This window comes from Pseudophryne corroboree, chromosome 6 (genome assembly GCF_028390025.1).
Source record: "Pseudophryne corroboree isolate aPseCor3 chromosome 6, aPseCor3.hap2, whole genome shotgun sequence".
Classification (NCBI taxonomy): Eukaryota; Metazoa; Chordata; class Amphibia; order Anura; family Myobatrachidae; genus Pseudophryne; species Pseudophryne corroboree.
This window is the reverse complement of record NC_086449.1, coordinates 608,832,194-608,853,085: the sequence shown is the minus strand read 5'-3', so window position 1 is coordinate 608,853,085 and position 20,892 is coordinate 608,832,194. Positions and strand designations below refer to the sequence as shown.

Below are 20,892 nucleotides of genomic sequence, written 5' to 3'. Positions count from 1 at the left end.
ACCCTGTCCCCCAGGGCCAGGGTATTTCTCCTGTGGTGGCTGCAGAGTGCTCACCTTCTAGAGGGCCGCAGGTTCGGCATTCAGGATTGGATCCTGGTGACCACGGACGCGAGCCTCCGAGGTTGGGGAGCAGTCACACAGGGAAGAAATTTCCAAGGCCTTTGGTCAAGTCAAGAGACTTGTCTTCACATCAACATCCTGGAACTAAGGGCCATATACAACGCCCTACGTCAAGCGGAGACCTTACTTCGCGACCGGCCAGTTCTGATCCAGTCAGACAACGTCACCGCAGTAGCTCATGTAAACCGCCAGGGCGGCACAAGGAGCAGAGTGGCGATTGCGGAAGCCACCAGAATTTTTCGCTGGGCCGAGAATCATGTAAGCGCACTGTCAGCAGTGTTCATTCCGGGAGTGGACAACTGGGAAGCAGACTTCCTCAGCAGACACGACCTGCATCCGGGAGAGTGGGGACTTCATCAGGAAGTCTTCGCACAGATTGCAAGTCGGTGGGGACTGCCCCAAATAGACATGACGGCATCCCGTCTCATCAAAAAGCTACAATGGTATTGCGCCAGGTCAAGAGATCCTCAGGCGGTAGCTGTGGACGCCCTAGTGACACCGTGGGTGTTCCAGTCGGTCTATGTATTTCCTCCTCTTCCTCTCATACCTAAGGTGTTGAGAATAATAAGAAAAAGAGGAGTGAGAACAATACTCATTGATCCGGATTGGCCACGAAGGACCTGGTATCCGGATCTGCAGGAAATGCTCACAGAAGATCCGTGGCCTCTTCCTCTAAGACAGGACCTGTTGCAACAGGGTCCCTGTCTGTTCCAAGACTTGCCGCGGCTGCGTTTGGCGGCATGGCGGTTGAACGCCGGATCCTAGCGGAAAAAGGTATTCCGGATGAGGTCATTCCTACGCTAATAAAGGCTAGGAAGGACGTGACATCTAAACATTATCACCGAATATGGCGAAAATATGTTTCTTGGTGTGAGGCCAGGAATGCTCCTACGGAAGAATTCCATCTAGGCCGTTTTCTTCACTTCCTACTAACTGGAGTGAATTTGGGCCTAAAATTAGGCTCCATTAAAGTTCAGATTTCAGCCTTATCCATTTTCTTTCAAAAGGAGTTGGCCTCTCTACCTGAAGTACAGACTTTTGTGAAGGGAGTACTGCATATTCAGCCTCCTTTTGTACCTCCGGTGGCGCCTTGGGACCTTAAAGTGGTGTTAAGTTTCCTTAAGTCACATTGGTTTGAACCACTTAGAACAGTGGAGTTGAAATATCTCACTTGGAAGGTGGTCATGTTGTTAGCCGTGGCTTCGGCTAGGCGAGTTTCGGAATTAGCGGCTTTATCACATAAAAGCCCCTATATGGTTTTCCATATGGATAGAGCGGAATTGCGGACCCGTCCTCAATTCCTACCTAAGGTGGTCTCATCCTTTCATATGAACCAACCTATTGTCGTGCCTGTGGCTACACGTGACTTGGAGGATTCCGAGTCCCTTGATGTGGTCAGGGCTTTGAAAATTTACGTGGCCAGAAAGGCTAGGATCAGAAAAACAGAAGCACTGTTTGTCCTGTATGCAGCCAACAAGGTCGGCGGCCCTGCTTCAAAGCAGACTATTGCTCGCTGGATCTGTAACACGATTCAGCAGGCGCATTCTACAGCAGGATTGCCGTTACCAAAATCGGTTAAGGCCCATTCCACTAGGAAGGTGGGCTCGTCTTGGGCGGCTGCCCGAGGGGTCTCGGCACTACAGCTGTGCCGAGCTGTTACTTGGTCGGGGTCAAACACCTTTGCAAAGTTCTATAAGTTTGATACCCTGGCTGAGGAGGACCTCCTGTTTGCTCAATCGGTGCTGCAGAGTCATCCGCACTCTCCCGCCCGTTTGGGAGCTTTGGTATAATCCCCATGGTCCTTACGGAGTCCCAGCATCCTCTAGGACGTTAAAGAAAATAAGATTTTAAATCTACCGGTAAATCTTTCTCCTAGTCCGTAGAGGATGCTGGGCGCCCGTCCCAAGTGCGGACTTCTTCTGCAAGACTTGTATATAGTTTTGCTTACATAAGGGTTATGTTATAGTTTTCATCGGTCTTGGACTGATGCTATGTTGTTTTCATACTGTTAACTGGGTTAGTTTATCACAAGTTATACGGTGTGATTGGTGTGGCTGGTATGAATCTTGCCCTTGGATTAACAAAAATCCTTTCCTCGTACTGTCCGTCTCCTCTGGGCACAGTTTCTCTAACTGAGGTCTGGAGGAGGGTCATAGAGGGAGGAGTCAGTGCACACCCAGATCCAAAGTCTTTCTTAAAGTGCCGATGTCTCCTGCGGAGCCCGTCTATCCCCATGGTCCTTACGGAGTCCCCAGCATCCTCTACGGACTACGAGAAAAAGATTTACCGGTAGGTTTAAAATCTTGATATTATTATTATTATTATTATTATTATTATTATTATTATTATTATTATTATTATGGGTGGGTAGTCATTATGGGGGTGGTGAAATGGTTAAGATGAAGAGCTATTGCTTTTTTCTCTGACGTCCTAGTGGATGCTGGGAACTCCGTAAGGACCATGGGGAATAGCGGCTCCGCAGGAGACTGGGCACATCTAAAGAAAGCTTTAGGACTATCTGGTGTGCACTGGCTCCTCCCCCTATGACCCTCCTCCAAGCCTCAGTTAGATTTTTGTGCCCGACCGAGCAGGGTGCAATCTAGGAGCTCTCCTGAGCTTCTTAGAAAAAGTTAGTTTTAGGTTTTTTATTTTCAGTGAGACCTGCTGGCAACAGGCTCACTGCATCGAGGGACTAAGGGGAGAAGAAGCAAACCTGCCTGCTTGCAGCCAGCTTGGGCTTCTTAGGCTACTGGACACCATTAGCTCCAGAGGGACCGAACACAGGCCCAGCCTCGGAGTCCGGTCCCAGAGACGCGCCGCCGGCCCCCTTACAGAGCCAGAAGCAAGAAGAGGTCCGGAAAATCGGCGGCAGAAGACATCAGTCTTCACCAAGGTAGCGCACAGCACTGCAGCTGTGCGCCATTGCTCCTCATGCACACCACACACTCCGGTCACTGAGGGTGCAGGGCGCTGGGGGGGGGGCGCCCTGAGCAGCAATATAAACACCTTGGCTGGCAAAAATACATCACATATAACCCCCAGGGCTATATGGATGTATATTAACCCCTGCCAGATTCCATAAAAATGCGGGAGAAAAGTCCGCGAAAAAGGGGCGGAGCCTATCTCCTCAGCACACTGGCGCCATTTTTCCCTCACAGCTCCGTTGGAGGGAAGCTCCCTGGCTCTCCCCTGCAGTTAATACACTACAGAAAGGGTTAAAAATAGAGGGGGGGGGGCACAATTTAGGCGCAGTATACAACATATAGGCAGCTATAAGGGAAAACACTTTTTTATAGGTGCTATCCCTGTGATATATAGCGCCCTGGTGTGTGCTGGCATACTCTCCCTCTGTCTCCCCAAAGGGCTTTGTGGGGTCCTGTCCTCTATCAGAGCATTCCCTGTGTGTGTGCTGTGTGTCGGTACGGCTGTGTCGACAGGTATGTGGAGGATAATGAGGTGGAGGCGGAGCGAATGCCTGTAAATATGTTGTCACCCCCTGCGGGGTCGACACCGGTGTGGTTGAACTTATGGAAGGATTACGTGAAAGTGTCAACTCCTTACATAAAAGGCCGACGACACGGAACAGCCGGCTACTCAGCTTGTGCCTGTTCCAGCGTCTCAAATGTCATGGGGGGCTCTAAAATCGCCCGCTACCTCAGATAACAGACACAGATGTTGACACGGATACTGACTCCAGTGTCGACATCGATGAGACTGGTGTACCCTCCAAATAGGTCCACCCGTTACAGGATTGAGACAATGAAAAATGTATTACACATTTATGATTATACCCCAGGTACCACATAAAAGGGTATTGTATTTGGTGAGAGAAAACTATTAGTAGTTTTTCCTGCATCTGAGAAATTAAATGAGGTGTGTGAGGAAGAGTGGTCTTCCCCCGGTAAGAAATTGATAATTTCTACAACGGTTATTGGCAGCGTACCCTTTCCCGCCAGAGGATAGGTCACGCGGGGAAACACCCCATAGGGTAGATACAGCGCTTACACGCTTATCAGAAAAGGTGGCACTACCGTCTTCGGGTACGGCCGCCCTGAAGGAACCTGCTGATAGAAAGCAGGAGGTTACCCTATAAGATATGGTTACACACTAGGGCATTATATTGCGACCAGCCGTTGCTTCGGCATGGATGGGCAGTGCTCCCGCTGCGTGGTCAGATTCCCTGTCGGAAAATAACTATGGATAGAGACAATATTTTGCTGAAAATAGAGCATATAAAAGACGTGGTCTTATACATGCGTGATGCACAGAGGGATATTTGCCGGCTGGCATCAAAAATAAGCGCTAGGTCCATTGCCGCCAGACGGGGGTTATGGACTTGGCAATGGTCAGGCGATGCCGACTCGAATCGGCACATGGAAGTTGCCCTATAAGGGGGTAAAACTGTTTGAGGATAGTTTTTCAGACCTCGTTTCCACAGCTACTGCTGGGAAATTAATTTTTTTGCCACAGGCTACCCCACAACAAAAGAAAGCACCGTATCATCAAGTACAGTCCTTTCGGCCCCAGAAAAACAAGTGGGCTAGAGGCTCATCCTTTCTGCCGAGAGACAAAGGTAGAGGAAAAAAGCTGCAACACACAGCTAGTTCCCAAGAGCAGAAGTCCTCCCTGCGTCCGGTAGGTCCACAGCATGGTGCTGGGGCTGCTCAGGCGGACCCGGGTACGGTGGGGGCCCGTCTCAGATATTTCAGCGGACAGTGGGCTCTCTCACATAGATCCCTGGGTCCTTCAAGTAGTATCTCAGGGGTACAGGCTGGTGTTCGAGACGTTCTTCCCCCCGCCGTTTCCTAAAATCTGCCTTACCGGCACCTCCCTCTGCCAGGGAGACGGTGTTGGTGGATATTCATCACTATAATCACAACAAGTGATTGTCAAGGTGCCCCTCCTTCAGCAAGGAAGGGATTACTATTCCACAGTGGTTGTGGTACCACAACGGTTCGGTGAGACCCATCTTGAAATTAAAATACTTGAACTTTTATATCAGAAGATTCAAGTTCAAGATGGAATCGCTCAGGGCGCTTATTACGAGCCTGGACGAGGGGGATTACAGGGTCTCCCTGGACATCAAGGATGCGTACCTGCATGTCCCCATTCCCCCCCCCCCCTCACCAGGAGTACCTCAGATATGTGGTACAGGACTGTCACTATCCGTTCCAGACGCGGCCGTTGGAGTTGTCCACGGCACCGAAGGTCTTTACCTAGGTAATGGCCGAAGTGATGATACTCCTTCACAAGAAGGAAGTTTTTATTATCCCGTACTTGGACGATCTCCTGATAAAGGCGAGGTCCAAAGAACAGTTGGTAGTGGGGGTAGCACTCTCTCGGGAAGTGCTACAACAGCACGACTGGATTCTCAATATTCCAAAGTCACAGCTGGTCCCGACGACACGTCTTCTGTTCCTGGGAATGTTTCTGAACGCAGACCAGAAAAGAGTGTTTCTTCCAGTGGAAAAAGCCGAGGAGTGTCATCTCTAGTCAGAGACATCCTAAAACCAGGACAGGTGTCGGTACATCAATGCACACGAGTCCTGGGAAAAATGGTAGCTTCGTACGAAGCATAATTCCATTCCGGAGACTCCACGCAAGGACGTTCCAGTGGGACCTGTGGGACTAATGGTCCGGGTCCCATGTACAGATACAACAGCGGATAACCCTGTCAGCAAGAAACAGGTGTCGCTGCTGTGGTGGCTGCAGAGGGCTCATCTACTAGTGGGCCGCAGATTCGGAATACAGGACTGGGTCCTGGTGACCACGGATGCCAGCCTTCGGGGCTGGGGTGCAGTCACACAGGGAAGGAATTTCCAAGGAGATTTCGCTTCACATAAATATTCTGCAGCTAAGGGCCATTTACAATGCCCTAAGACAAGCAAGGCCCCTGCTTCAGAACCAGCCGGTACTGATCCAATCAGACGACATCACGGCGGTCGCCCATGTACACAGACAGGGCGGAACAAGAAGCAGGAAGGCGATGGCAGAAGCCACAAGGATTCTCCGATGGGCGACCTACACCCAGGAGAATGGGGACTTCATCCAGAAGTTTTCCAAATGCGGGTAAACCGTTGGGAATGACCACGGGTGGACATGATGGCGTCCCGCCTCAACAAGAAGTTGAAAAGATATTGCGCCAGGTCAAGGGACCCTCAGGCGATCGCTGGGGACGCACTAGTGACACCGTGGGTGTACCAGTCGGTTTATGTGTCTCCTCCTCTACCTCTCATACCCAAGGTACTGAGAATAATAAGAAGGCGAGGAGTGAAAACCATACTCGGGGTTCCGGATTGGCTATGAAGAGCTTGGTACCCGGAACTTCAAGAGATGCTGGCAGAGGACCATTGGCCTCTGCCGCTCAGACAAGACCTGCTGCAGCAGGGACCCTGTCTGTTCCAAGACTTACCGCGGCTGCGTTTAACGGCATGGCGGTAGAACACCGGATCCTAAAGGAAAAGGGTATTCCGAAGGAAGTCATCCCTACCCTGATCATAGCCAGGAAGGATGTCACCGCAAGACATTATCGCCGCGTTTGGCGAAAATTTGTTGCTTGGTGGGAGGCCATGAAGGCCCCGACGGAGGAATTTCAACTATGTCGATTCCTGCACTTCCTGCAAGCAGGGGTGACGTTTGGGCCTCAAATTGGGGTCCATCAAGGTCCAGATTTCGGCTCTGTCGATTTTCTTCCAGAAAAAACTGGCTTCACTGCCTGAAGTTCAGATTTATTCAGCCTCCTTTTGTGCCTCCTGTGGCACTTTTTGGATCTCAACGTGGTGTTGGATTTCCTAATGTCGCATTGGTTGAGCCACTTAAAACCATGGAGCTAAAGTTTCTCGCGTGGAAAGTGGTCATGCTGTTGGCCTTGGCCTTGGCCAGGCGTGTGTCAGAATTGGCGGCTTTGTCATGTAAAAGGCCTTATCTGATTTTCTGTATGGATAGGGCAGAGTTGAGGACTCGTCCTCAGTTTCTCCCGAAGGTGGTCTCAGGTTTTCACTTGAACCAACCTATTGTGGTGCCTGCGGCTACTGGGGACTTGGAGGATTCCAAGTTGCTGGACGTAGTCAGAGCCCTGTAAATTTTATTTTTCCAGGACGGCTGGAGTCAGGAAAACTGACTCGCTGTTTATCCTGATGGCACCCAACAAGCTGGGTGCTCCTGCTTCTAGGCAGCCTATTGCGCGCTGGTTTTGTAGCACTATTCAGCTGGCGCATTCTGCGGTAGGATTACCGCAGCCTAAATCAATAAAAGCCCATTCCACAAGGACGGTGGGCTCATCTTGGGCGGCTGCCCGAGGGGTCTCGGCTTTACAACTTTGCCGAACAGCTACTTGGTCAGGGGCAAACACGTTTGCAAAATTCTACGAATTGATGCCCTGGCTGAGGAGGACCTGGAGTTCTCTCATTCGGTGCTGCAGAGTCATCCGCACTCTCCCGCCCGTTTGGGAGCTTTATTATAATCCCCATGGTCCTTACGGAGTTCCCAGCATCCACTAGGACGTCAGAGAAAATAAGAATTTACTTACCGATAATTCTATTTCTCGTAGTCCGTAGTGGATGCTGGGCGCCCATCTCAAGTGCGGATTGTCTGCAATACTTGTACATAGTTATTGTTAACTAATCGGGTTCTTGTTGTGAGCCATCTATTCAGAGGCTCCTCTGTTATCATGCTGTTAACTGGGTTTCATATCACAAGTTGTACGGTGTGATTGGTGTGGCTGGTATGAGTCTTACCCGGGATTCAAAATCCTTCCTTATTGTGTACGCTCGTCCGGGCACAGTATCCTAACTGAGGCTTGGAGGAGGGTCATAGGGGGAGGAGCCAGTGCACACCAGATAGTCCTAAAGCTTTCTTTAGATGTGCCCAGTCTCCTGCGGAGCCGCTATTCCCCATGGTCCTTACGGAGTTCCCAGCATCCACTACGGACTACGAGAAATAGAATTATCGGTAAGTAAATTCTTATTTTTTGAGTTAAAGAAGTTGAAATACTTATTTTGATTGTAGTGAGGGAGGTAATGAAGGGGTTAATATGTTAATTCAAGTAATTGATTAGTGAGGGCTAATGTTGGTTATGAGATGGGATGTAGTTAATATCCTGGCTGTCGGGATCCTGGGAATGCGCTCACCAAGGCTATTCCCACTCGAGGGTGTCCACGACACCCATAGTGTGAATAAAACCTGTGGTGAGCACAGGGAGCCACAGCATGGTGAGCACAGCAAGCCCACAAGGGGACGCTTTGCGCTCACCCCGCTGTTGGTATTCTGACAGTCGGGATGCCACTATCAGTATATTGACAGCCAGCATCCTGTCCGCCGGGATATCATTACCATCCCATAAGTATATACGGATGTAGCCACGCTCATCGTTACCATATGCGCTGAACTGTGACTGTGGGGTCTATTTACTAAGCCTTGAATGGAGATATTCAATGGAGATAAAGTACCAGCCTATCGGCTCCTAACTGCCATGCCACAGGCTGTGTTTGAAAAATGACAGGAGCTGATTGACTGGTACTTAATCTCCGTCCACTTTGTCTCCATCCAAGGCTTAGTAAATAGACCCCTAAGTGCAGTCTGCGATCACATTTCATTAACTATGAGGCATTAACTATAAGAGGGTGAAATTTGGCGATTCAGCAATTTAGGGGTGCCGATTATATCTTGTCCCCCCACCCCCCCAACTTAAAAATGTTCTGATGCCCCTGTTGTAGATAACAGCGTTGATATAGGGGTCAATTCAGTTAAACGCTATGTGAATAGCACCCAGCCACGTTGCTAGTCGGGAGATGCCAGTTCCCACACACTAAGCTAGGTGTTAAATCGCGAGAACCGGCATACTCGGACTTAAGTGCTTAGTGCAGTACCATTTGCGCCACACTAAAGACAGGAAACGGCATCATGGCAATAGTTTAGTTGTATTTTTGTTCGCACCTCAGGAGGGTTGTGAGCAGGTAACCTCTAGTTGGCCTTAATAGTGCGGCCATTTGAATAACTCCAGGACCTCCTTCCCAGCGCTATTAACATTGCGTTTAATTGCATTGACCCCATAGACATGGGGGAAAAGCGGTATAGCGCACATAACGTGCGTTAATACTTCTTAAAGGCCCTACAGACACGGCAAAACGCCGCCGAGCTGCCCGACCGCCGGTACGGCAGACGGGCGGCGAGGGGGGGGGGGGGGTCAGTGACGGGGGAGTGAAGTTTCTTTACTCCCCCCGTCACACAGCTCCATACAATTGCAGGCAAATATGGACGAGATCGTCCATATTGGCCTGCATGCACAGCCGACAGGACACCAGCGATGAACGAGCGCGGGGTCGCACATAGGCCATCGCTGGTTCCTCCACACTGAAAGATATGAATGGTATCTCGTTCATTAATGAACGAGATCGTTCATATCTTTCAGTAACATCGCCAAGTGTGTAGGGCCTATTAACCCACATAACAGGATAACACATTTGCCCCTGAGTGTTCACTTGCTGCCTAATATATTCCACCCCTTGACAGGTGCCATTGTAACAAGATAATCAATGTTGTTCACGGTCAGTTGTTTTAATGTAATGGCTGATGAGTCACATATGTTAGTTGTGTCTAATAATTGTAATTGAAAGACTTATTTTTTTTTTTTTTTTCTTCTGTTGTCTGTCTTTTAATTAGTTACTTGTTTATGTACAATGTGCAAGTTTAATTGGTAATAGCATAATGCTGGAAATCTGTGTGTTTAATAGATAAAATTTATTTGGGTTGATTTTTATACAATTGTGGTGAAATTTTTAAGTTTCTTTAGCGCAGTCTATAATTATGTTGCAGCGTAGTTCATAATTTGGTTAAAATGAATTAATTTACATGTTTTGTTACCAATGCACTGTTATAACTATACAGGTTGAGTATCCCTTATCCAAAATGCTTGGGACCAGAGGTATTTTGGATATCGGATTTTTCCGTATTTTGGAATAATTGCATACCATAATGAGGTATCATGGCGATGGGACCCAAGTCTAAGCACAGAATGCATTTATGTTTCATATACACCTTATACACCCAGCCTGAAGGTAATTTTAGCCAATATTTTTTATAACTTTGTGCATTAAACAGTGTGTATACATTCACACAATTCATTTATGTTTCATATACACCTTATACACACAGCCTGAAGGTCATTTGATACAATATTTTTAATAGCTTTGTGTATTAAACAAAGTTTGTGTACATGGAGCCATCAAAAAACAAAGGTTTCACTATCTCACTCAAAAAAGTCCGTATTTCGGAATATTCCGTATTTCGGAATATTTGGATATGGGATACTCAACCTGTATATTCTATTTGAGTTATATAGTAAAACATTTTTAAGTGCCCCCATATACAAAAAGCAGATTATCAACTGATGTTATAGTAACCAGAAGGTTAAATTTGACCATAGTGTTGACCAGTCACAGACGTCCTAGGGTTTAAGCTAAATCTACACTGTCTTATTATTATTATTATTATTATTATTATTATTGTTTGGTCGTCCTGACAATTGGGGCTATTTTTCGGGAAGTAGAAGGCCCCCAATATCAACTTTTCACTACAGATAATATATTAGGGTTACATTATTTTTAATGTTGTTCTGTATTTACATTTAACGTAGGACTGATGAAGAGTTGTATTAACATGAATCAATAATAAAAAAACAGGGCTAAAAATTTGCATATAAAATTAATGTTTTTATTTGCTGAAGCTTCAGCATCTTAAAGGGCCCTACACACTGGACGATTACACTGAAAGATATGAACGATCTCATTCATTAATGAACGAGATATCGTTCATATCTTTCAATGTGTGGACACCAACGATGGACATTGCGCGGCCCCGAGCCAATCGGCCAGCGTGTAGGGCCCTTTAGTCACCATAAGCTATTTTTTCAAGTTTTTTTCTTTGATAACATTCCTTGTTAGGTTTCTATTAAATTAAAATAAATAATAAATCAGGCAAAGCATTTCTGTTCCTGGGTAGATGGCGCTGCGGAGAAGGAAGGATCCGCTTGCCAGCACAAGTAAGTATACTCTGGGTGCAGGGTCTGCTAGAGAAGCCCCCTTTGACCCAGGGGCCTATGTGCACCGCACACCCGGCACCCATTATAAATTCCAGTCTCTTCCCTCTCTCTCTATATTTAAGTTTCACCAGAGAATCAAATGTTTCTCATCCCTCAATCCCATAAAATGACTGGTAAGCTCACTGCTGAACACTTGATGGTATGCAGAGTCTATCTTGACGTGGCATTCAAAATAAAAATTAGGGTTACTTTTTTTTCCCAAGTTACATTCTGAGCTTTAAATACGTAGCATTCTGGCTACATGCATGCTGATGTTCTTATTAGAGCAATTACTTAAACTATTCTATTATCTTTAACTTTATCTTTTTTTATTTATTTTTTTAGGTCAGTCCTCTCTTTTTCCAATGGAAGATGGTTTTTTGGATGATGGTCGAAGTGATCAAACTCTGCACAGCGGTTTGGGGTCTCCTCACTGCTTTCCACATCAGAATGGTGAAAGAGTGGAGCGATATTCCCGCAAAGTGTTTGTGGGTGGTCTGCCCCCAGATATAGATGAAGGTACTGTCAGAAATAAATAGGAAGACCATTCCACAGTGAAAAGAATTACCTGTGGTCTTTTACCAATAAGCAAAGTATAAGTAATATTTATACAACTTTCAGTTTAAAATGCCAAAGCGTACCTGGGATTTTGTAGATGGCTCCAACCCGGATGCGACCCGGCTGAGACCCCTTTCAGACTGGCGGCAAGCCGGGTTTGCGATGTCACTGCTCGTGTGCAGTGCCGGGGTTTGGAAATGAAATAATCTCCATTTGCCGGCTCTTCATATGCTGTAAATAAGTCCTGGGGGCGCATTGACCCGTGTACTCTGCACAGATTCCCGTGTAGGTTCTGGGTTCATCCCTTATACCTACCCTGGTTGAAATGTTAGTTTGCTCATCCAGGGTTATATTTCCTGGCCCCTTTCAGTCTAAGCACAATTCTGGGTTGCTGCGCATTCACGTGCAATAACCCGGGATATTTCTGCTTGTCTGAAAGGGGTATTAGAGAGCAATACTACACAAGTGAAGTCCCTTGCATTCAGATTGTCTCCAGAATAAACAGTGCAGGCCATTTTATAGCCTAAATTATTATAATTACGTATAAATACATATTACATTGTTAATTATGTTTGGGAAAGCATTTACAATTTGTTGTAAAGCTTAAACATAAATGTCAACAATCTACTGTATATTTAGAATAATGACCATTTACGCTTATGGGAAACTAGGTTATATGTGCCACTGACATCTGCAGTTCATCACATGCCAGTACAGTCTGATGTTAAAAAACAAATTATTGAATTATTGGAGTAATGTTCTAAGCAACCTTTTCATTCCCTTCTATGGTGCCTTTTTGAGGCACAGTATTCAGAGTCATATCCACATTCATTTCAGTATTCGTTCACTCTTTTTTTTTTTTTTTTTTTATTCCCTTCTTGTTGCTTATCAAATCTACATAATATTAAGACAACACTTTTTAAGAATGTTACTAGTTTCTATAGTCCGACTACAGCACAAACAAATCTGATTTAAAAATGAGTAGACTGATTCTCTGGAAGAGACATGTTAACATTTTATGTTGGATGACAGTAGCAAAGTTCTGCATAGTTTGTAGGTACCACTGTATCCGGATAATTGATCAACAATGAATTGGTCGACGGGTACAGAAGGTTGACAGATGAAAGGTTAACAGGATAACAAGGTCGAGACAACAATGGTCGACACAATGGTCAACACGTTTTTTTTTCCCCCACAAGTTATCACAACATTTGCTTGATGTACTATCCACGTGGACCTCTACTGGGATTAGTAACCTGTGGCAAGCGGAACAGAGAGCCACCTTGCCTGAAGCGTGGCGAGCATTGATGTTTGTACTGATGGTAGTCACATACATGAAATATCCAAGATTTGGCCAAAAAACATGTCGTTCATTGTCATGTCGTCCTTATGTACCTGCCGACCATTTGGTGTCGACCATAACATTGTTGAGCTATTATATCACACCCGACTCCTACACCACGAATAAAGATCATCACCTTGTTTAACCAGTGTGCCAGTTCTAGTACAACGTGTAGTATTACAATTAGTACTCAAAGAAATAGAAGTGACTTTTTCTTATGCATGGGAAATTACTATAATGTTAGAAGTAGTTAAGCGAAGATATGCTATTTAAGTGAAGTCTTTGTTTTTGTTCAAATATATTTTTGGTATTCATATTGTCATTCTGGCTGTATCCTTTCAAAAAGCCCAGTTGCTTCTTTCTAGAAATCATGGCTGCAAGTTGCAATTTTAAAATTACTAGGTAACAGTAGTAAGCCACCTTCAGAGTGTTTGGAAACATTAACATAAAATTAGTGATGTGCACCGGACATTTTTCGGGTTTTGCGTTTTGGTTTTGGATTCGGTTCCGCGGCCGTGTTTTGGATTCGGACGCGTTTTGGCAAAACCTCACCGAAATTTTTTTGTCGGATTCGGGTGTGTTTTGGATTCGGGTGTTTTTTTCAAAAAACAGCTTAAATCATAGAATTTGGGGGTCATTTTTTTTATTAACCTCAATAACCATAATTTCCACTCATTTCCAGTCTATTCTGAACATTTCACACCTCACAATATTATTTTTAGTCCTAAAATTTGCACCGAGGTCGCTGGATGGCTAAGCTAAGCGACACAAGTGGCCAACACAAACACCTGGCCCATCTAGGAGTGGCACTGCAGTGTCAGGCAGGATGGCACTTCAAAAAAAATGTCCCCAAACAGTACATGATGCAAAGAAAAATGAAAGAAAAAAGATGTTGAAGATGGAGTTGTCCTTGGGCCCTCCCACCCACCCTTATGTTGTATAAACAGGACATGCACACTTTAACGAACCCATCATTTCAGCGACAGGGTCTGCCACACGACTGTGACTGAAATGACTGGTTGGTTTGGGCCCCCACCAAAAAAAGAAGCAATCAATCTCTCCTTGCACAAACTGGCTCTACAGAGGCAAGATGTCCACCTCATCATCATCCTCCGATTCCTCACCCCTTTCACTGTGTACATCCCCCTCCTCAAAGATTATTAATTCGTCCCCACTGGAATCCACCATCTCAGGTCCCTGTGTACTTTCTGGAGGCAATTGCTGCTGGTGAATGTCTCCACGGAGGAATTGATTATAATTCATTTTGATGAACATCATCTTCTCCACATTTTCTGGAAGTAACCTCGTACGCCGATTGCTGACGAGGTGAGCGGCTGCACTAAACACTCTTTCGGAGTACACACTGGAGGGAGGGCAACTTAGGTAGAATAAAGCCAGTTTGTGCAAGGGCCTCCAAATTGCCTCTTTTTCCTGCCAGTATACGTACGGACTGTCTGACGTGCCTACTTGGATGCAGTCACTCATATAATCCTCCACCATTCTTTCAATGGTGAGAGAATCATATGCAGTGACAGTAGACGACATGTCAGTAATCGTTGGCAGGTCCTTCAGTCCGGACCAGATGTCAGCACTCGCTCCAGACTGCCCTGCATCACCGCCAGCGTGTGGGCTCAGAATTCTTAGCCTTTTCCTCGCACCCCCAGTTGCGGGAGAATGTGAAGGAGGAGATGTTGACGGGTCACGTTCCGCTTGACTTGACAATTTTCTCACCAGCAGGTCTTTGAACCTCTGCAGACTTGTGTCTGCCGGAAAGAGAGATACAACGTAGGTTTTAAATCTAGGATCGAGCACGGTGGCCAAAATGTAGTGCTCTGATTTCAACAGATTGACCACCCGTGAATCCTGGTTAAGCGAATTAAGGGCTCCATCCACAAGTCCCACATGCCTAGCGGAATCGCTCTGTTTTAGCTCCTCCTTCAATGTCTCCAGCTTCTTCTGCAAAAGCCTGATGAGGGGAATGACCTGACTCAGGCTGGCAGTGTCTGAACTGACTTCACGTGTGGCAAGTTCAAAGGGTTGCAGAACCTTGCACGTTGAAATCATTCTCCACTGCGCTTGAGTCAGGTGCATTCCCCCTCCTTTGCCTATATCGTGGGCAGATGTATAGGCTTGAATGGCCTTTTGCTTCTCCTCCATCCTCTGAAGCATATAGAGGGTTGAATTCCACCTCGTTACCACCTCTTGCTTCAGATGATGGCAGGGCAGGTTCAGGAATGTTTGGTGGTGCTCCAGTCTTCGGCACGCGGTGGCTGAATGCCGAAAGGGGCCCGCAATTCTTCGGGCCACCGACAGCATCTCTTGCACGCCCCTGTCGTTTTTTAAATATTTCTGCTCCACCAAATTCAATGTATGTGCAAAACATGGGACGTGCTGGAATTTGCCCAGATGTAATGCACGCACAATATTGGTGGCGTTGTCCGATGTCACAAATCCCCAGGAGAGTCCAATTGGGGTAAGCCATTCTGCGATGATGTTCCTCAGTTTCCGTAAGAGGTTGTCAGCTGTGTGCCTCTTCTGGAAAGCGGTGATACAAAGCGTAGCCTGCTTAGGAACGAGTTGGCGTTTGCGAGATGCTGCGACTGGTGCCGCCACTGCTGTTCTTGCTGCGGGAGGCAATACATCTACCCAGTGGGCTGTCACAGTCATATAGTCCTGAGTCTGCCCTGCTCCACTTGTCCACATGTCCGTGGTTAAGTGGACATTGGGTACAACTGCATTTTTTAGGACACTGGTGACTCTTTTTCTGAGGTCTGTGTACATTTTCGGTATCGCCTGCCTAGAGAAATGGAACCTAGATGGTATTTGGTACCGGGGACACAGTACCTCAATCAAGTCTCTAGTTGCCTCTGAATTAACGGTGGATACCGGAACCACGTTTCTCACCGCCCAGGCTGCCAAGTTATCTGCTTTGCAGCAGGATGACTGCTGTGATATTTCATCTTCCTCGCAAAGGACTGTTGGACAGTCAATTGCTTACTGGAAGTAGTACAAGTGGTCTTCAGACTTCCCCTCTGGGATGATGATCGACTCCCAGCAGCAACAACAGCAGCGCCAGCAGCAGTAGGCGTTACACTCAAGGATGCATCGGAGGAATCCCAGGCAGGAGAGGACTCGTCAGACTTGCCAGTGACATGGCCTGCAGGACTATTGGCTTTCCTGTGTAAGGAGGAAATTGACACTGAGGGAGTTGATGGTGTGGTTTGCAGGAGCTTGGTTACAAGAGGAAGGGATTTAGTTGTCAGTGGACTCCTTCCGCTGTCACCCAAATTTTTTGAACTTGTCACTGACTTCTGATGAATGCGGTCCAGGTGACGTATAAGGGAGGATGTTCCTAGGTGGTTAACGTCCTTACCCCTACTAATTACAGCTTGACAAAGGCAACACATGGCTTGACACCTGTTGTCCGCATTTGTGTTGAAATAATTCCACACCGAAGAGCTGATTTTTTTTGTATTTTGACCAGGCATGTCAATGGCCATATTCGTCCCACGGACAACAGGTGTCTCCCCGGGTGCCTGACTTAAACAAACCACCTCACCATCAGAATCCTCCTTGTCAATTTCCTCCCCAGCGCCAGCAACACCCATATCCTCATCCTGGTGTACTTCAACACTGACATCTTCAATTTGACTATCAGGAACTGGACTGCGGGTGCTCCTTCCAGCACTTGCAGGGGGCGTGCAAATGGTGGAAGGCGCAAGCTCTTCCCGTCCAGTGTTAGGAAGGTCAGGCATCGCAACCGACACAATTGGACTCTCCTTGGGGATTTGTGATTTAGAAGAACGCACAGTTCTTTGCTGTGCTTTTGCCAGCTTAAGTCTTTTCATTTTTCTAGCGAGAGGATGAGTGCTTCCATCCTCATGTGAATCTGAACCACTAGCCATGAACATAGGCCAGGGCCTCAGCCGTTCCTTGCCACTCCGTGTCGTAAATGGCATATTGGCAAGTTTACGCTTCTCCTCAGACGCTTTTAATTTTGATTTTTGGGTCATTTTACTGAACTTTTGTTTTTTGGATTTTACATGCTCTCTACTATGACATTGGGCATCGGCCTTGGCAGACGACGTTGATGGCATTTCATCGTCTCGGCCATGACTAGTGGCAGCAGCTTCAGCACGAGGTGGAAGTGGATCTTGTTCTTTCCCTATTTTACCCTCCACATTTTTGTTCTCCATTTTTTAATGTGTGGAATTATATGCCAGTATCAATAGCAATGGCCTACTACTATATATACTGTGCACAACTGAAATGCACCACAGGTATAGAATGTAGATGGATAGTATACTTGACGACACAGAGGTAGGTACAGCAGTGGCCTTCCGTACCATACTGCTATATATACTGGTGGTCACTGTGTCAGCAAACTGCACAACTGAAATGCACCACAGGTATAGAATCTAGATGGATAGTATACTTGACGACACAGAGGTAGGTACAGCAGTGGCCTACTGTACCGTAATGCTATATATTATATACTGGTGGTCAGCAAACTGTGCAAAACTGAAATGCACCACAGGTATGGATGGATAGTATACTTGACGACACAGAGGTAGGTACAGCAGTGGCCTACTGTACCGTAATGCTATATATTATATACCGGTTGTCAGCAAACTGTGCAAAACTTAAATGCACCACAGGTATGGATGGATAGTATACTTGACGACACAGAGGTAGGTACAGCAGTGGCCTTCTGTACCGTACTCCTATATATTATATACTGGTGGTCAGCAAAATTATGCACTGTACTCCTACTATATACTACACAATGCAGCACAGTTATGGAGTGTTTTTCAGGCAGACAACGTATACTGGTGGTCACTGGTCAGCAAAACTCTGCACTGTACTCCTCCTATATAATATTATACTGGTGGTCCCCAGTCCCCACAATAAAGCAGTGTGAGCACAGATATATGCAGCACACTGAGCACAGATATGGAGTGTTTTTCAGGCAGACAACGTATACTGGTGGTCACTGTCAGCAAAACTCTGCACTGTACTCCTTCTATATAATACAGCTGCTCCCCAGTCCCCACAATTAAGCAGTGTGAGCACAGATATATGCAGCACACTGAGCACAGATAAGGAGCGTTTTTTTCAGGCAGAGAACGGATAAAACTGGTGGTCACTGATCAGCAAAACTCTGCACTGTACTCCTCCTATATTAATATAAAGCTGCTCCCCAGTCCCCACAATGATATAAGCAAGCACAAATATTTGCATCAACTCAACAATGAATAAACGGAGAGGACGCCAGCCACGTCCTCTCCCTAACATTTCCAATGCACGAGTGAAAATGGCGGCGACGCGCGGCTGCTTATATAGAATCCGAATCTTGCGGGAATCCGACAGCGGGATGATGACGTTCGGGCGCGCTCGGGTTAACCGAGCCATACGGGAGAATCCGAGTATGCCTCGGACCCGTGTAAAATGGGTGAAGTTCGGGGGGGTTTGGTTTACGAGGAACCGAACACGCTCATCACTACATAAAATACATTTTGTCTGGTTAAAGTTTTCAGCAAATTGAAACGCTGGGGGAGGGAGTGTTTGCTAAGCAACGGTTTTGTGTGCGGTAACACGTAATACAGTATGTGATATTTAGGGCCAAACTGCAGGAATTTTTATCCTGTGGTTTGGAGTCTGAAAACTGAAATCACAGCTGATATGTGTGGCAGCTTGCTAACCAATTTAGACAAAAAAAGTGTATCCTTTATATAATTGTAGTTGTGCTTTAGAAGTTAATATGGACTTATTCTATTATTCTATTATTGCCCTGATAATGTGGAATCCAATGTTTTCTCTCTAATAAATAATCAGCCCAAAATCTTATTTTCTTGTTGCCATATAATCCATGTGGAGGATAAAAAAGAAACAGCCCCCACTCTCACCAGGGGAACCCTACTACAGTTCTTTGTCTTGCCTGTTTAATAGCTGTGCAGTCGTTCAGGAATGGTCTTTTATCTGGTAAATGACTGAGCAGTTTTAATGTATTCTAAGCCTAGTTCTAAAGTCTATATGATTTATTATTATTTCTACTTACTGTAATGGTATCTGTTTTATAATCTGGTCTATTTTGGCACACAGGAAGGCCCTAAGCCATTCATGAATATATGTCCATAATTGTAGGACTCATGGATTTTGAATTTTTGCCACCATCAAGTAGCTTCTGCCATCTAGCGCCTACTCCACTAACTTGTGACATGTGCCCATGTGTCAACAGCAGCAAAATAATAATCACTGGTATTCTATTTCAACACGTATATTTAGTTGTAAAAGGGCCCATGACACTTTTGGCATATGCCTCTTTTACACTGAGCCCCTCAAATAGAAAAACACACTCAATAGCACAATTTATTCATCTGTATGAAATCAATTTTTATATTTGCAATTATTCCTCAGGGAAGGGCTAGGTAACCTATTTTGAATTTTGGGCCTACTAATAGGCTTAATGACCTTTCAAATCTGACGCATACCTGCAGAGCCGTAACTAGGTGTGTGCCAGAGGGGCATTGCACACAGTGCAACTGCACTGTGGGCGCACCATCTGGCAACACCACCGCATGGCTGCTGCCCGCCTCCCACTCTCATTGCCTCCTGCCTCTCGCCGGCCACCGCTGCAGTGCTGTCCTGCACATGGTGGGGGGTTCTCAGTATTCAGAACCCCCCCCCCCCCAGAGGGAGACATAGACACCTCTGCAGCGGGCCCCCCTCCCCCCTCCTCTATTGCTGCAGTGCATGTGACCGGGAGACTGAGCAGGCTGCGGGACAGGCTCAGCGGGCAGCGTAGTGGTGCGGTGGACTGGATTTCACTTCCAGCCACAAACAGACGAGAGGTGCCATGGCCGCTTGATGCAGGCAGCAGCCGCGGGAGCAGGACGGAGACTCACTGTATATCAGCCTAACAGTGAGTATGCTGCTGTATCGCGGCTGACAGGTGGAGGGCCCAATCGGCACTTGGTGAATCAGTAACCACTGGCACTAAGACTGACAGTGTGACTGCCAGTTTTGGTCTCACCTCCAGCAGCACTGTCCAGGCAGGCACCCATCCTCCCCGCCCCCACACACGCTGATTGTTGTCCTCACCTCCAGCAGTACTGACTACTGAGACCAACAATCAGTGTGTGAGGGGGGTTGGGTGCCTGCCAGTACAGTGCTGCTGGAGGTGTAAAAAGGGGACGCTGTCTGCCGTAATGTGTAAAATGGGGACGCTGTCTGCCGTAATGTGTAAAAAGGGGACGCTGTCTGCCGTAATGTGTAAAAAGGGGACGCTGTCTGCCGTAATGTGTAAAAAGGGGGACGCTGTCTGCCGTTATGTGTAAAAAGGAGACGCTGTCTGCCGTAATGTGTAAAAAGGGGGCTGCCGTAATGTGTAAAAAGGGGGACGCTGTCTGCCGTAATGTGTATAAAGGGGGACGCTGTCTGCCGTACTGTGTGTAAAAAGGGGACGTTGTCTGCCGTACTGTGTGTAAAAAGGGGACGTTGTCTGCCGTAATGTGTAAAAAGGGGGACGCTGTCTGCTGTAATGTGTGTAAAAAGGGGGACGCTGTCTGCCGTACTGTGTGTAAAAAGGGACGCTGTCTGCTGTACTGTGTGTAAAAAGGGGACGCCGTCTGCCGTAATGTGTAAAAAGGGGGACGCTGTCTGCCGTAATGTGTAAAAAGGGGATGCTGTCTGCCGTAATGTGTAAAAAGGGGACGCTGCCTGCCGTAATGTGTAAAAAGGGGGCTGCTGTAATGTGTAAAAAGGGGGACGCTGTCTGCCGTAATGTGTAAAAGGG

At 46.7% G+C, this 20,892-nt stretch overlaps 1 protein-coding gene across 3 annotated transcripts in view; it reads left to right on the top strand.

Annotated features, from left to right (window-relative positions):
• The window catches only part of CPEB4 (cytoplasmic polyadenylation element binding protein 4), a 296,939-nt gene that overhangs the window by 206,739 nt on the left and 69,308 nt on the right, over positions 1-20,892 (top strand). For 2 of the 3 annotated variants that reach the window (XM_063928058.1, XM_063928059.1), the window contains one exon: positions 11,543-11,716. The exons of the other annotated variant lie outside the window; for it this stretch is intronic. In XM_063928058.1, the coding sequence (XP_063784128.1) occupies positions 11,543-11,716 (174 nt within the window). The remainder of the gene's footprint in view (positions 1-11,542; positions 11,717-20,892) is intronic. 3 annotated transcript variants of the gene reach the window in all.